General features: G+C 36.5%; 2 protein-coding genes across 3 annotated transcripts; one reads left to right on the forward strand and one right to left on the reverse strand.

The window, feature by feature from the left end:
• Positions 1-6,599: 6,599 nt before the first annotated feature.
• LOC143469729 (solute carrier family 2, facilitated glucose transporter member 8-like) lies at positions 6,600-11,915 on the reverse strand. 2 transcript variants are annotated; one of them, XM_076967533.1, is made up of 9 exons: positions 10,981-11,915; positions 9,564-9,723; positions 9,224-9,430; positions 8,870-9,017; positions 8,474-8,649; positions 8,199-8,349; positions 7,674-7,997; positions 7,135-7,325; positions 6,600-7,036 (listed from the first exon to the last, which is right to left on the reverse strand). In XM_076967533.1, the coding sequence occupies exons 1-9, from the start codon at positions 11,082-11,084 to the stop codon at positions 6,791-6,793; spliced, it is 1,707 nt and encodes a 568-aa protein (XP_076823648.1). In that variant the 5' UTR covers positions 11,085-11,915; the 3' UTR covers positions 6,600-6,790. The 2 variants fall into 2 exon arrangements, with proteins under 2 accessions (XP_076823648.1, XP_076823649.1); XM_076967534.1 differs by lacking the exon at positions 10,981-11,915 and having other exon boundaries at positions 9,224-9,414; positions 9,564-9,707.
• A 590-nt stretch (positions 11,916-12,505) lies between these two features.
• LOC143468648 (uncharacterized) lies at positions 12,506-14,105 on the forward strand. The gene is made up of 5 exons (XM_076965978.1): positions 12,506-12,713; positions 12,869-12,948; positions 13,061-13,313; positions 13,449-13,731; positions 14,061-14,105. The coding sequence occupies exons 1-5, from the start codon at positions 12,598-12,600 to the stop codon at positions 14,103-14,105; spliced, it is 777 nt and encodes a 258-aa protein (XP_076822093.1). The 5' UTR covers positions 12,506-12,597.
• Positions 14,106-15,275: the final 1,170 nt, after the last annotated feature.

Here is a 15,275-nt window from a genome sequence, read left to right on the forward strand (position 1 = left end):
CGCTTTTTCGTGCTTAATTAAGCACATGTGTCTTTTTTCAACTTGTGTCCGACAGGTAGTTGCACGGTCAGTTCTATATTGGAGCTCCTGAAATGAGCTGTGTCAACGAAACTTAACTAAACTGTTTTTAAATAAAAGATGTGCCTGGAAATCTGGAAATCTTAGAGTGAGGACAACAAAACGTAACACTGGCGAGCACGACAGGACCTCTTACATACACAAAAGATTTTATGAAATTTTACTGTAGCATGAATTTTTTTACTCTCCACCTCGTTACCAGTGTGGCAATAGTGTTTTCGTCTTTTCTGAAAGAATTCAAATCCTTCTGCGACAGCTTCGAAGCATCGGATGTGGCAAAGAAACTTGCATTTCTACAAAGCTTGCCAGAAGACATGAGATTCTCCATGACCGTAAAGAGCTGTACGAGCTTAGTTATGAAGAACTCATTCAACGAGCAAAAGACACGGCTTCCGGACTATCTTCACAAAAGCATGCCATGCAACAACTCTTTCAGCGCACTTAAGGTTTTGACAAATCCGTAAGAAGGTTTCTTGAAGCTATAGCCCAATTGGGAAAAATGGTTTATCCAAACGACGAACAGCAAGAAATGTGCAGTAGTGTGCTGTACAACCTACTTGTTCGAGGACTGAGAGATCGTCAACAAGCCTCTCAAATCTTACGCGATAACTCTAAAAATGCACAACCGGACTTTTACGCCACAGCAAAGAACATTATTGAAAACGTAGAACGGACGCATCATGAATCACGTATAATGACATCAGAAGTAGCAGTGGTGACAGGAGATCACCAGGACGTATCCCAATTAAAAAGAACCGTCGAAAAACTTCAGGACGAAATTTCCCAGCTGCGAAACGAAGACAGCAAGAGAACCTCGGTAAGAGAGAAGAATACTTCAGTGTTTTAACTGTGGGGAATATGGTCACATTGCTCGACGCTGTCTCAGGCAACGTGCAAGAAACCTTCGACATGCTTCTGACGTACATGGAAGTAACAGCAATCCACCTCGGGAAATCTACCAGGTTCAAACTATGGATCAGGACTTGCATAGAGAACGTTGAGTTGTCTGCACTGCACGATGAGTTATGTTTGGACGAATTGGAACTGTCAGAAGTTGAACACCAAAAGCTGTTTTCAGCAATCTCTTCCTATCGTGATGTATTTTCGCTGCACCCGTACAATATTGGACAAACAGAACTGGTCGAACACTCAATCGCAACTGGAAACTCCCTCGCTTATATGTTGTGCCGAATACATCAGACTCAAAAAAGTCTATTTATGCACCAGTTTAACATTACCAGCTCATAAAATTGCCGCTCAGGATATATATCCAGTGTTTTGAAAATAAAATTTCTTGAAAACAAAGACCAAAGTGTGGTAAAACCTTTCTTGGCAGTGACCATTTGTTAAATGCAGTAACTGCACCAAAAAGTTTTTTAAAACAAGTTTTGGATTACTACCAATCACATAGGCCTATCTAGCTTACAAAACAAAAAAATTTACATCTATTTGAACTTATGGGTGCTCAAACGATGAGGAATCATCACCGACTTTAAATTCTGCAAAGATTATCCTTCTTCCAGGAATAAAGATTGTGATACCATTCATTTTTCAATAAAAAATACTTGAAGTATAGGCTATATAGAAATAGTCACTCTTTCTCTTCGTGGAATTCTCGAACTGAAAGTAAATTAGTGCCATTTGAGCAATGTCAAAATGCAGTTAAAAAGAATGAGAGCAATTAGATGTAAAATCCTGTGACCGAGTACAATACAGCTCGGTAGCTGAAAGGTTTGAGCGCCACCATTGTAATGCCCTTGGACAGAATATTAACAACGCTTGCTCCTGCAGCAAGTTTTCAGCAAGATCTTGAGTGCATCAAACAACCAAATAACAAGAGGGTGTGCAAAAATTCTCAGACCTAATAGAAGTGCGTACTTAGGTGTGCAACATAGTAATGTACAAAGCTTGACTTATTCAATCTTTAAATCAATTGAAAATTGAGTGCACAGAAGTTCTGTCAAAGTCATTAAGTGCAAAATAACGCACCTTAATTGTGGCACTAAAGCTTATGAAAAGCAGTATTGAGTGCACCTATGCCAAACTCTGCAGGGGTCTAGTGCAGAAGTGCACATCCAGACTACCAGATGTTGTCACAATTTGAGTAGCTGGGGCCTAGTATACAAAGGCATCTTGTGCTTGCGCACATCTGCACTAGATCCCTCTGCAGTCTGGCTTTCCAGGAGTTGCAGATGTGCACATAGATGAGAAGCCTTAATTCTTGGTATATTTTTTATAAATTGGCATTCAAACAACTAGCTTTTCTCTGTTTTTTTATCTGAATTTTGGCGTACACGTTAATTAATCTCTTGCGTGCAGCTGCCACACTTTCCAATAGCCCATGGAGCATGGGTGCGCTACAATGTTTGGATGCATTTAAAGTGCGCAATTACTTAGTGTTCTATCCAACTTGGCTTTAATTCAATCCCTAAATTAATTAAAAAAATGCATACCGATAGTGCATACAAGTTTAGTCCAATAGATTAAAGCGCGTTACTGTACCTCATGCCTCATGGTAAACAGCATTAACTGCGTCAGTGCCAAACTCTGCAGTCTGGTCGAAAAGCTTCATTCATTCATTTTATTTTTCGCTTTAAATGTGGAACGAAAAAATGTGCTGTCGCAGGTGGTCGCAAACATATAACCAATAGCGATGAGCTGACGTTCTTCGCAAAAAAGGAACGTTTAACACATTCTATGATGGCTGGTTTATCCAACATGTTTGAAATACCTACAGTGAGTGAGTTCATTGTCATCCTGTCCCTAATCTGATAGGTTCGCCGCATAAACTCTGTGCGGGTAGCTAATGTCGCCGCGCATTCGGCGTTCCCTACGCCTACATACATGATGTTTCATCCCAACACTGCGGCTTACTAGAGACCTCTCTAAACATTGTTAGACTAGAGGACTAAAAAATATAAAGAAGATTAAGGCAACTAAGGAAGCAGTATTCTATAGACATCTTATGACTCCTTACTTCTCTTGGCCTAATTAGTTTTCTTAATTCTCTAAGCTCTCTTAGTCCTCTAAATTCTCTTAGTCCTCTTAGTCCTCTTAGTCCTCTTAGTCCTCTAGCGGTATTTAGAGATTTTGGTTTACTAGGCCTACTTCAGCATAGCCAAACCAAAATTGAAAAAAAGAAGATCAAAAAAGAGCAAGGTCGTTCTAGAATTTAAACACACTGCTAATTTACTAACAGAAAAATAATAAAGATTAACAAAAAAATTTAGAAAACTCGAACGTTTAAAATTTTAAGCAAATAGTTTATATTTCACTTGTGTTTGTAAATCCGTTGCCACAATTTACATTCCAAACTGAGTAGGCTATACGCAGTTCCGCGGTAATATCAGTTATTGCAATAATTTCACTGTAAGTTATCTGTATTTGAACCAATATAATATAGCGACGAATTAAATTATTTGGTTAAAATGTTTTCGAATTAAACTGAAACCTGGCAGATAGATTAAAACTTAGGGGCTTAGATTGCTGTGTATTAAAACAGCTCAATCTAGTTTAAAAACGTTAATTTTAATGGCAACACGGTATCGCTCACTTGGGCATTTATCGCAGATTGCACTTTTTGTCTAGTATTGCGATAATATTGCAAACTTTATTGCTCATTGACGTAGTTCTAAAAATTCTATTGTTATTTCCGTGATTAGTATGGTATGTGAAAATTTTATACCACCTACGACTTTGGGTATGATATGGGGTATGGAAAGCTATATTCTGAGGTAATTTTTGCCCGACTTGAACCTGGCGATGGTTCCTCACCGTTCCTGCCTCGGTTACAGAGCTAGCGTTTGTGCAAGTTTCGATTGACACGCAGATTTTTTATTTGGTTTTAGATTTTTTATAGCATATTGACCAAATTAGAAGTGTTCACCAAGACCACTGAACATTAGCAAGCCTGGATTATACAATACAATATGCATTGCCCAAGCGCATTACAATAGTAGGCTTATAGTGTCAATGGGTATGGAATTCGGGCCGCATTATTGCGAGCACAGCGCTTTTAACCGGTCGGCTACCGAGTCAACTGGCTAGAGTCTAGCCGTTAGTCTAAACAAATATTTATGAAAAATTATGTCACCTCTGTCTTCTATCTTATTTATACAATTAGGTCTATCAGTCTACTCTACACAGAATCGCAGTTTGAAACATCAAAAAATCTAAAGTTATGCGATTTTCGGTTTTTAGCTTTGTTATAAACTTAATAATTTAACAAGGAACCTAAAAAGATGATGTAGGAAGCTATTAACTCGAGTCGTTACAGACTTATAAGATGCATATTAGCTTATTACTTATTGATATGCCTATTACTGCTTACTTCATTTACATCTCGTACAACTCAAAGTTACTTAGCAGATCCCGATCAAGATCTTTTTCAAAACGCATGTAAACAAATCACCCTGAGTTGAAGCTTAAAATCCATCTTTAAGTGCTTGTGATGTTCCCAGGGCATGGACACCGCTTGTTCTAATTATCACTAATCACTTTATACCATGTCACATCAAAATGTTCACAGCCGTTCTTTGACACACATAAAAGGTTTCCAAGTTTAGTTGATGCAAAGGTGCTAATGAAACGTCAGCGCAGCACCCAGCTTTGCTTTCATGTAACTTATATTTTTATCAACTTAATCCACACTTCGTATAATTCGAAGTAATTTAACGGGTTTTTCACATTCTTATTTTTAATGTCCAGTAATAACCAATTTGTTCAGCGATAAAGAAGACTTGTGCAGTGGGAAACAGCAAAATGTGCAATATTAAAATATCTTGTTGTTAAATTACTTGTAGGTGCTCCTCTTACAGTAATTACAGTATGTAGAGCCTCTTGTTTGGAAATTATTTATTAGAGATGTTTAATATAACGTCACAATGCCTGGCAATGATGAATATTACAGCAGACATGTTTTCTCAGCTTCGAGCTAAAAAAGTTTCCTGTCTGTCTCATGCACAGCTTAAAAGAAAGTCGTTGTATTAGCAATGTACTTAGAGTGGCTTATATATTATGAATCTCTTAGCCGCATTTCACTTGCGAGAAAGTGCGTTGGAACAGTTCGAAGAAAATTAGCAGAAATAATGTCATTTCCACCTTCTGAAACATAGTGTGACTCTTGTTATTTACGAGTCTTTCAGATCCGTAGCAAGCACACTGCAAAAACTGTTTTTGAGCTGTGCTTGAGACAAAAAGTCTATACTCTATTAAACACTATAGCAATGACAGCATGCCTTGCTTTCTAACAAGATGCTACACGAAGTAAACAAAAATTACAATAGCTTTCTCCTTTGCGGAATAGATTAGAATAGACTGCCACGGAAGCTGAGGAATGTATTAAATTACTTCGAATCATATCCGAATTTCAAGTTATTAAAACGTCGTTAAATGACAAAAATACTCATGAAGGCATAATGGATGTTTCAAATTTGTTGTAGTTGTTGTTAGTTATAATAACACAAACTAATGGTTGTAAATTTAGAGCACAACGAATGCTGCACCAAATAAAGTCGGAATTGTAACATTTTAATGCTAATATTAGGCTAAGTTAAAATGACAATAAACATTCAATATCTATGTCCAGTCACTATTTGCTTTTATTAACAATACTTTATCGTAAATGTCCAGCGCTAAAGAAGTATTTTCAAAAAAGTTTTGGATCATCACATAATATTTTAAACACTATTTTTCAAACACTACATATTGTGCATTTTGACGCTCGATTGTGGTAAATATATAGCTATAATTGAAAACATAAGCTAAAAAAATCTGCCTCTGTTTCACCGACAAAAATTGTAACCTACGTTCGAAGCTATTTTCAGAGATTTCTTGTTAACCTAACTTAAATGTTATAACATAGTAATCTAAACCTAACCTAAATTTACCTTCTAATCTAAATCTAACTTCAGTTAAACCCTAAATAACTAAAACCAACTTTTTTTATGCTCGTTCTTCTAACCTAACCTATCCTAACCTTCTTCGAGTCTATATTTAAGAACGGGATGCGTGACCTACTTAAGGTGAAATAGTCACTTCCTAAAACATTATTTTGAAAGGATTATGATATGGTGCATAAAAAGGCTTTATAATAATTTGGTTGCATTACTTTGCACAACACACTTTTCCTGGTAGCCTAATACTTCGCTTCAAAGAATACTATCAGTACTGACGGAATTGTTCTCAAGCAGTTTTGCGTCCCCAATTCTTGATTGTTATGAACATGAAGCGATCAGCCGTGGGATTCAGCCGGTTGGCACTGGTTTGCGCGAACAGATTACAAAACTTTTGAGAGTGTGGTTAGGCCGGTTGCCGCCAGTATAATGCACTGTTGGTCTTTGCAAATAAAAAACGATTGCAAATTTTTGTAATGTATAATGTAATTGCCGTCATGTAAGGCATGTGCATTCTATACTTAATCAAAATAGAAAACGGTAACATTTTCGTTGCCAAATATTTGCATTGGATCTGCAGTCGAACTTATAACCTAATTCCAGTGACAGTAACGTGAAGTTATCCTATAGATTGTATAGAAGCATTTATTAACTCATCAATACCATTAAACCGAAAATTTAAAAATATTTAAACTTTGACGATTTATAGATTATATAAATAAATATAAATAAATATTACATAAATAAGAAGCATAAAAAAGTAAATTTGCAAAACAATAATATTGAAAATTAAATGTTGCATAGTAGCCTAATCAGACTTAGGCAAGAACAAGAACATCTTCTTTGTGAGACTTTGCCAGCATGGTTTCTTCAACTGTTTTCTTTGCTATATGACCTGACGAATCGTCCCCAACACGATATGTTTGCGGTGATTTTACGAAAAGTTCTTGAATTTCCTTCAACGACCTTCCTTTGGTTTCTGGCAATTTCCACCAGGCATAGCTGGCAATCATGAAATTAATCACCCCAAATCCCCAAAACACTGCATGCGAACTTGTGTATAACTGCACAAAAATATACAATATAATCTGCTATAAACAGCCTTGATAAGGATAAGTTAGAACATAATTTCCAGTCTAAGAACGTGATACAAAAAACTTACTGATAAAAGAGGAAACGACTTGACGACGACAAAAGAAAATAAGTTGTTGGAAAAGGTAGCAAGCCCACCAGCAAAATCTCTCGTTTGCAGCGGAATTAATTCGCCAATCGCCGTAAAAGGTACAGGACCAAGGCCAAGTGCAAATAGTACGATAAACATCACTGAACTTATCAAAGCTATCCATGCTGAAACTGCATGTTAGAAAGATTAAAAACTTTCCGTCACCACACCTAGACACGATTGTTAAATGTTAAACAATAAAGAAACAGCTTAAAACATCTGAATGCTGTTAATATGGTTGCCAGACATTGAAAGCTTGGGGAAATATTTTTATTACGGAAGTCTTTTTTATCGTACTGTAAATGTAGGCTTTTGTCTTTGCCCCACACAATTCATAGTGAAAACTAAACAACGTTGGGACTTTGTATGCTAATTTGGGAAAGATATCGGCAACAGCTAATCAAAACGCGCCATTAGCATGTATATAACATGTTACACTTATCAGTTAAGGCAGATATAGGAATAAGTTAGTAGGCTACCTTCAAACGAACATTTTGCTTCGTTAGAGTCGTAATGATAAAAGTGATCATTTTGTCCATTAATATCAACATGTAATCCTGCATAATGTGTTGTGTTTGGCGTTCCAGGAAAATTGCCCTCTGACATATTTTGTGTGGGTGCTTCGAGAGAGGTCTTGCAGGTAGAAATAAAGTACATGCAAACGCCAAGCAATGCAAAACAAAATCCGCATCCGACGCTGGATACAAGAAACAATTTTCTTCGGCCAAGTTTGTCCATTAGAAACATTGATACAAACAAGCCCAAGATTTGGACAGATCCAAGCATAATGGACGGAAAATTTTCTGAAACGTAATGCACTCAGTCAATTACAACAGTTGGAATATAATCAAAGTGAATAATACAATAGGAGCAATAGGTCTACATGACAAGAAAGAACTAAGGCCAAGAAATAACTCTATATATCCATAATAGTGGATCAAAACATGTATTGCCGTATGGAATAAGGTTCAAATCTATACCAAATCACAATGAAACTTAATCACCGTCATCAAAGTTTGCGGCGTGGAATATGCTGTGAACATAAAACATCAGAGCATTAATCCCAGATAGCTGCTGTGATGAATTTAAGACAACAACTATCACCAGTGGGCGATAAAAAAGAGGATCTAAAATATCTTTCATTTCAAAACGTTTCTGAAATAATGAAAACGTTTATTTAGCAATTGTATAGCCTAGTTAATTTTCTGGATTATATAAACTATACTTCCGATTGCATTAACACAAAAAAAGGCTAGATATAGTGAGACGTCGCACTAACTTCATTTTCTAACTGAGACTCTTGAATGTTCGCTATTCGTAGCTTGATTTCATTTAGCGGCGTGGCACTGCCAAGCAAATGCTTGAACGCTTTTTGAGCGTCATAGTTGTTTTTCTTCTTAACCAACCAAAAAGGGCTTTCCGGCAAAATTGAACAAAGAATAAGCGAAATGGATGCTTCAATATATAATGGAGAACTACAATTAACTAATTATCATTAAGATACATCAATGTGACAAATAACTTAGGCTGACATTAATTATACTCCAATAAGCAGGCACTACATGATCATATTTTGCATGATAAAATGATAAATAAAACAAGAACATTAAATATAGTAAAAAATAAAATCAATGCGTTTTTAATGATAAGCTATCATGGCACACATATTTCTCACCACAAATAATTCCAATTTCCGCCAGATGAGGCCACCGAAAAACAATTCCAAAAGCATAACCAGCCATGATACCGATGGCCAAAAATAAATTAATTGATGCTCCTAACAAACCACGAATAACCGTAGGCCCTACTTCGCCGACATAAACCTAATGAAGATAATAAAAATAAAAAAAACAGCAAAATTCACTTAAAAGATAATCGCAAAAACGAGAAGAAAAGGCACAAATTTAAAACCTATTCTCTTCCCATTTAAATAAAACGTTATCGTCAGTAGTAAACAAATCCGTTTTTAAAGTGTACTTTTGACAAGTCAAAATCTCTCACGAAAACACTTAGAACGACATATACGCACCGGTACCACGGTAATTGTAATTCCATATGCCAGTCCAGTGAGGAGCCGTCCGATATATAACAAAGCAACTGTTGTATGGGAGAAAATAAACACCCATCCCGAAATGTACAAGATCATGTTAAATTTCATTGTTACGAGTCGTCCTAATCTTTCCATTAGCGGCCCACACACCAAACTGCCAACCATTGCACCTATTGTGAGTAAACTCTTTAAAATAAGAAAAAAAGGCATAAAAAGCGCGGAAAATGTTGATTCTAAACCAAGGTTGCCAGTACAATACAAAAATTAAATGCTCAGTTTTGGAAAAACACGGTTGTAATGACAAAATGAGCGCACTTACCCCAAACCATGATATCTCGTCCAGTGTTAAATTAAGTTTTGTTTCTGGCCCAGTAAAGTCTCTTACGGCGGGCGACGTAAAACCAATGCAATAGCCAGTGTGGAAAACTTGCAAACAAGCTATCAGGCTGATTGTGACAGCTCTTACGTGGTGATGCCAGCTGCAAATGTATAAAGCAAGCTTAGATAACGAAAGCAAACGACATGTCAAATGTAGAATAAGTTTAGTTTCAGCCCGCTGTTGCTATATTCCCACAAAGCACATGTTAATATTAACCACATTATTGAAATTATCTAACACTATCCATGCATTTGCTTTAATGAAAGAAAACAACCAATTTTATTGCGTGTCGCAGCGATGTTGACGTCATTGGGCGCCTTCAATGCCGACTACAAACATAATAAAGTCAGTCGAGAAGACACCATAGCACCCAAGACTCTAATGGGGGCATATGGGTCATATTCACTTTTCCTGTGCATCCTGCTATACACATACAAGCAAAATGTTTTTTCTGTTATAGCTCCCCATTTCTTTCTGCCCGCATTAGTAAATCGGATTTGTTGAAAAGTCGTGGTTAGTATTTCCGGATGTGTGATGTATGTCCGGATAAGATATGTAATGCGTTCTCAGCAGAAAACGTGAACGCAACACATAGATCACAGGTTAAAAAGAAACAAGAGCTTGTTATGAAAACGGGCGCATGTGTCCAACAAATAATTTACTCTATTCCTTTTTGCAAATGATCATTTTTTAGAACCGATTACATCGATGAACCGGCAAAAGCGGCCGTTTATTGACTTTTCGCTTGGAAATCGGTGCACGTATTTAAGTCTGTCTAATTTCTTAATAGCAAATGTGACGTATACTGTACATCTTTCCATATACTGTACAGCACTAAAACAGCTGGTGATATGCGTCGGCAACTGCTACTAAACCTCCTAATAAGCAAACTGAAAATGTTAACTTTAAAAAAGTGTACTATCATTATGTACTGCACGTTTGTAGGCAGAGGCTTAGCGATGCATCTGCGTTCGGCATCAGAACAAAAATAACAATTCAGCTTTTATTTTGCGCAAATTTCAGAGTTATTTTTCAATCTTATCTCAAAAAAAATGTTTTGGTAAGAATATATTGCGAAGCAAAGCTTCCCTGGTAGCTAATTTGCACAAAGTTGTTATTTGGTTTACGTTGTCATTACTGTGTTATTACTGTCGTTAAGTCAAGCTACTGTATTTAAAACCGGCAAGGGGCTCCGTCATCAGGAATTGTCTCTTGCATTGGGCCCCGCGCTTGCTTGGGCTGGCCTTGACTATATTGCTCTATAGCTTAATTTATGGTATACTATATTGACTACATTGGTCAAAAGTTAATTTGTGGTATACGCCAATTCAAAGAACCGCTCGACAAAAATCATCACCTTTGCTTTGTTGTGATGTTTGCTTTGATGTCAGATGAAACTTTACGGTCAATTCCATTCTCAATTTCGCTGCTGGACTCGGTGTCTGACCTAGCAGCGTCCATCAGCTTATAGCTAGTGAAGGTGTCAATCCTTTTAAAACATACAAATTTGCTGAATGTTTTTATCAGTGGTTCCTTACTTTTTTAAATATAAACAGCCTGAAGCCCATTTGCCAATGAAAACAAATAAGTTGTTGCTGGTTGACGTCACATCAATTACAAGGAGTCACATACGGTAACAAAATTTTCGGATGCGATTCACATTGGTTTACACTCTATAGGAAATTGACCTTAAACTAGAAAGCATTGACTCATTGCTTTATGCTTGTTTTACTATCAATTAAATGGCATTGTCCTGAGATGCAACTTTGACCGCAATAACTGTGCGCTATGTTAATTTTGAACAACTAAGTAAACAACAACAATAACCTCCGTTCTCATTGATCGAGTAGAAAAACCTTTTACAAATATCACAAGGCTTTTGTGAAAACTACTGCCGAATCTCTGGGATTCGGCTGAACTCTTGTTCGAAACCATTGCCCTAAATATCGAGCCACGTATCAACGTCTGCATAGCTTGCATACTGCATTTCCATACGACTAAGGTATCACTTCCGCTTTACCTTTACATGCACTGGTGATGACATCGAAGGTATGCAGGCCTTACACAGTGCTTACCCTCAGCATAACGAAGTTAATAATAACAAGTATAGCGTGTGAAAGCACTTTAAAAGCAAGTGTTGGAAACTGTCGAGGCTAGGTCATTAATTGTTAACAAGCTGAAACAATGCCTTCATGTCTCATTGTTAGCAACGTATTGATCTAATTCAATCTTGTAGACTATTCAATTCAACAGTTGCTTTGTGAATGACAAAGCTAGCCAATTGACAAACTCGAATTTGTACTCTGGTCCGCTGTAGGCCTATCACGCGTTATACAAGAAAGGATATTTTCCGAATACTAAGTCAAAAAAACCGTTCAAGCGGAAAAGATCAAAAACCCCAAAACACACTGCTTGGCGAAACTAGGAACTTTGCTAAACTTAAAGTGATGGACAAGTGCAAAAACAAGTTGACCTTAAATCAAATAAGTGTTGTCTGTGTAAGTAGGCTATACAATACCGGATAAAACATTGTTCAATAATACTATATTTTTCGTAGTGGTTAATCAAACAGGTGTACAGTATTGCCAAAATGTTACGCAAAAAACGAACATTATAACATACATACGTAGGCAGTGATGACGTCACACACAGTGTCCTTGATTCCGGCGTTTGGTTCGAACATAGAGAACGTTTTGTATGGGTGACAAGAAACAAGCATGGACGTAGTTTAACCAACGATATAAAGAACATGATGGGAAACTACCTCCTCCTCGTTTGTTTCTTTTTTATGAGAAGAGAAGGTGTTGTTTCGCCCGCGTCACGCATGGTTGCTGATACATACTCACTCACACTACGCCAGTCGTGGCGAAAAGTTATACGCATTTGCATGGTTCATTTATCGATTACTGAGAAGTGAGGTTGCTGTTTACGTTGTTTTGACGATTCAAACGTGTGTAGCCTATCAGTTGCCAATATGTCGTCTGCACCAGCACTTACTGCAGAATATTTAATTGAAATCGTTGTCGACGATGAAGAGTGTAGAATCAAGCCTGTATCATCTTCTGCTTTGCAAGCTAATGATCTCTTTCAGTAAGTTAAGAATTACGATAGGCTGAGGCTACAAGCAGAGACCTTTTAAGTATATGGTGCTTATGGCTTTATATGATTTAGAAACTCTCTCTCACACCAGGAAAATAGAAGGGTGGATGCATTTAATGAGTTTACTTTTGCATGTTACTGGTTAGGTGTAAATACTGTGATGAAAAATTTAAAAGTCAGCGAGGTTTTGAAGTTCATCAAAAGGTCAAGCATCGTGGTTATTTAGGTAAGTCCTGCTGCCTTAAGGTTTTGTATACTTCTGTAAGTTTACATGTTTAGCAGGATAAATTTGCGTGTATGCCAAATACAGGATTTTTCACAAGCTAACATTTTTTAAGGCCTTTCCTCTGAGAAGTGTTCTTGCAAAACAATTAAAAGTATGTGGGTTGAGGTATGTGAATCACCAAACGATTTGACGACAGAAGCCATTGATTACTTTATGAACATTTTCGCCACCAAACCAAATGGATCTGAGTTGTTGACAACGTTTAGTATAGATGGCATATCTAGAATTCTTCATATTTTTGGCCCGAATGCAGATCGATGCAAATCACTTGAAGCCACAAGAAAAATGTTTGATCTTTTTCTCAGGTATATATTTTTATGATTCAGCTTAATATTTATTGTGATAAGATATCAATGTTGTATTATACTGATATTGAATGGTGTGGTAATATGTTCCAACTTTCTGAAATCAATTGCAATAAGTTGGATTTTTTACTCTAGGAAAATACACGCAGAAAAAAAAACAGAATTGCCATCAAGTAATCTCACTCCTGATGAAATTAGTATTCTCGAGTATGTTGGAGGATATATTCTGCGTAAACTGAAACGCAATGGAGATGAAGAGGAACTTGCCATTTTAGCACAGCTGGAAGACACCATAAACTGTTTTGTTCCTTCTGATAATTCATTAATTTCTATCTTACAGTGCAATGAGTATGGGACACTGCTTAAACCTAATCAAACATTGCTTGATGTACTAATGTTTTTAGACATTAGTTCACAAGTATGGCTTGTGAACTCCATTCGTATATTTTTCCGCCCATTGAAATGGACCTGCTTTCAGCAATGGGGTTTCACACAAACCATATTTCTGCCGAAGTAAACATCTCCCCCTTCCAATTGCATATCATCTTACTCTAAAGTCTAGAGAAAGGCATACTTCCTACCATTCGAATGGGAAAATATTACCGCATTTTCACCCATTTTAATGGGCAGACAAATCGGATGAAAATTCAATGAAATACCAGTAGCTAACAGAAAGCAACTTACCAGATTTCATTAAATAGTTTAAATCCTGGGCCATCAATGCATCAACGCTTACATGATCTTCAGATGTCAGCAGTTTCTTCACTTGATTTCTCAGCTCTTCAATTCTGAGGGTTTTATATGAAATTTATCACCTTTATCTAAACTTGTACACTTTCCCACATTGAAGTTAGTGCGGCAAATAACCAAAAGTTATACTAAAATAAACGACAATAAACCGCAAATAAATGTAAACTGATACAGGTTTGAAAAGAAATGTTTACCAGTAAATACCACAACATCACATCAACATGACAACTTTCATAACCTAGCAGTATATACCCAAATCATAAGTAACATACTTCTTATCTTACTTATCATACTTATATGATATATCATATAAGTATGTATCATATAAGTATCATACCTATTATCTTACTTATTATCATACTTGGTACTGATCTCTCAACACAAATCCTTTTTAATGGTAAACCTTGAACTGCTTCTTTGTAATTTGCTCTTTTGGAAAACTTTTTAGCATATGCTAGTACACTACATCTACACTCTGTGCAAACTGCTTTTTCCTCAGCTTTCATATCAAAGACAGCAATTAAACATTTCAAAGATCTAAAAACAAATGCCCATGTCAGTTTTACTTTGTCAGTGGAGTCGATGAATACTTACACCTGATCAACTAGCAGAAACTGTCATAAATTTATAAGCTTTAAAATAAATTAGAAGGCTGAAAAGTACAATTACTGCAAGGTTATAATTACAATTGTACCTGAAAGCAATATTCTTTACTGTTGGAAGCCGACAATTGTCCACACTGAATGGACTTGCTGACTTTGTTATAACATGAGGAACAATGGAATTATCTTGATTACTTTTATCACACCCTGAACATATCACTAGACTTTCAACAGTAGACAGCATTTGACAAACAGTCATACTTTTCAAATCAAACTTTCTTTCTGTAAATGTGACAATCCATCCATAGCACTGGACAACAGCAAAATTATTCCTCAAATAAAAATAAACTGCCTAGACTAACTTTGGGACGCTGATTCCAAATCTGAAATCAGAATTGGTCTATCACGTCAGGTTTTCAAGATATGAAAATTCACGAAATTCGGATTTTGCATTGATTGGCACTATATTATGAGGTTCTACAGTACAAGGTATTGTGCAATTTTCTTTCCCAGCGAATTGTTGGTCATATTATGTCACAATGCATGTTATGTAAGATTAATATTGACATTATTTTGTAAATGCAATGTTCTATCTTTTCACAATTAATGC

The sequence above is a fragment of the Clavelina lepadiformis genome, chromosome 8 (genome assembly GCF_947623445.1).
Source record: "Clavelina lepadiformis chromosome 8, kaClaLepa1.1, whole genome shotgun sequence".
In the NCBI taxonomy this organism is placed as follows: Eukaryota; Metazoa; Chordata; class Ascidiacea; order Aplousobranchia; family Clavelinidae; genus Clavelina; species Clavelina lepadiformis.

Bases quoted from the DNA above. Each gene is read 5' to 3' on its own strand.
- LOC143469729 (XM_076967533.1), bottom strand. From the start codon at position 11,084: ATGGACGCTGCTAGGTCAGACACCGAGTCCAGCAGCGAAATTGAGAAT. The intron at 9,018-9,223 runs GTGCGTATATGT...TATCTTCATTAG, and splicing joins TTACAATTACCGTGGTACCG to GTTTATGTCGGCGAAGTAGG. The intron at 7,037-7,134 runs GTAAGTTTTTTG...ATTTTTGTGCAG, and splicing joins AGTCGTTTCCTCTTTTATCA to TTATACACAAGTTCGCATGC.
- LOC143468648 (XM_076965978.1), top strand. From the start codon at position 12,598: ATGTCGTCTGCACCAGCACTTACTGCAGAATATTTAATTGAAATCGTT. The intron at 12,949-13,060 runs GTAAGTCCTGCT...ACATTTTTTAAG, and splicing joins CAAGCATCGTGGTTATTTAG to GCCTTTCCTCTGAGAAGTGT. The intron at 13,314-13,448 runs GTATATATTTTT...TTTTTACTCTAG, and splicing joins ATGTTTGATCTTTTTCTCAG to GAAAATACACGCAGAAAAAA.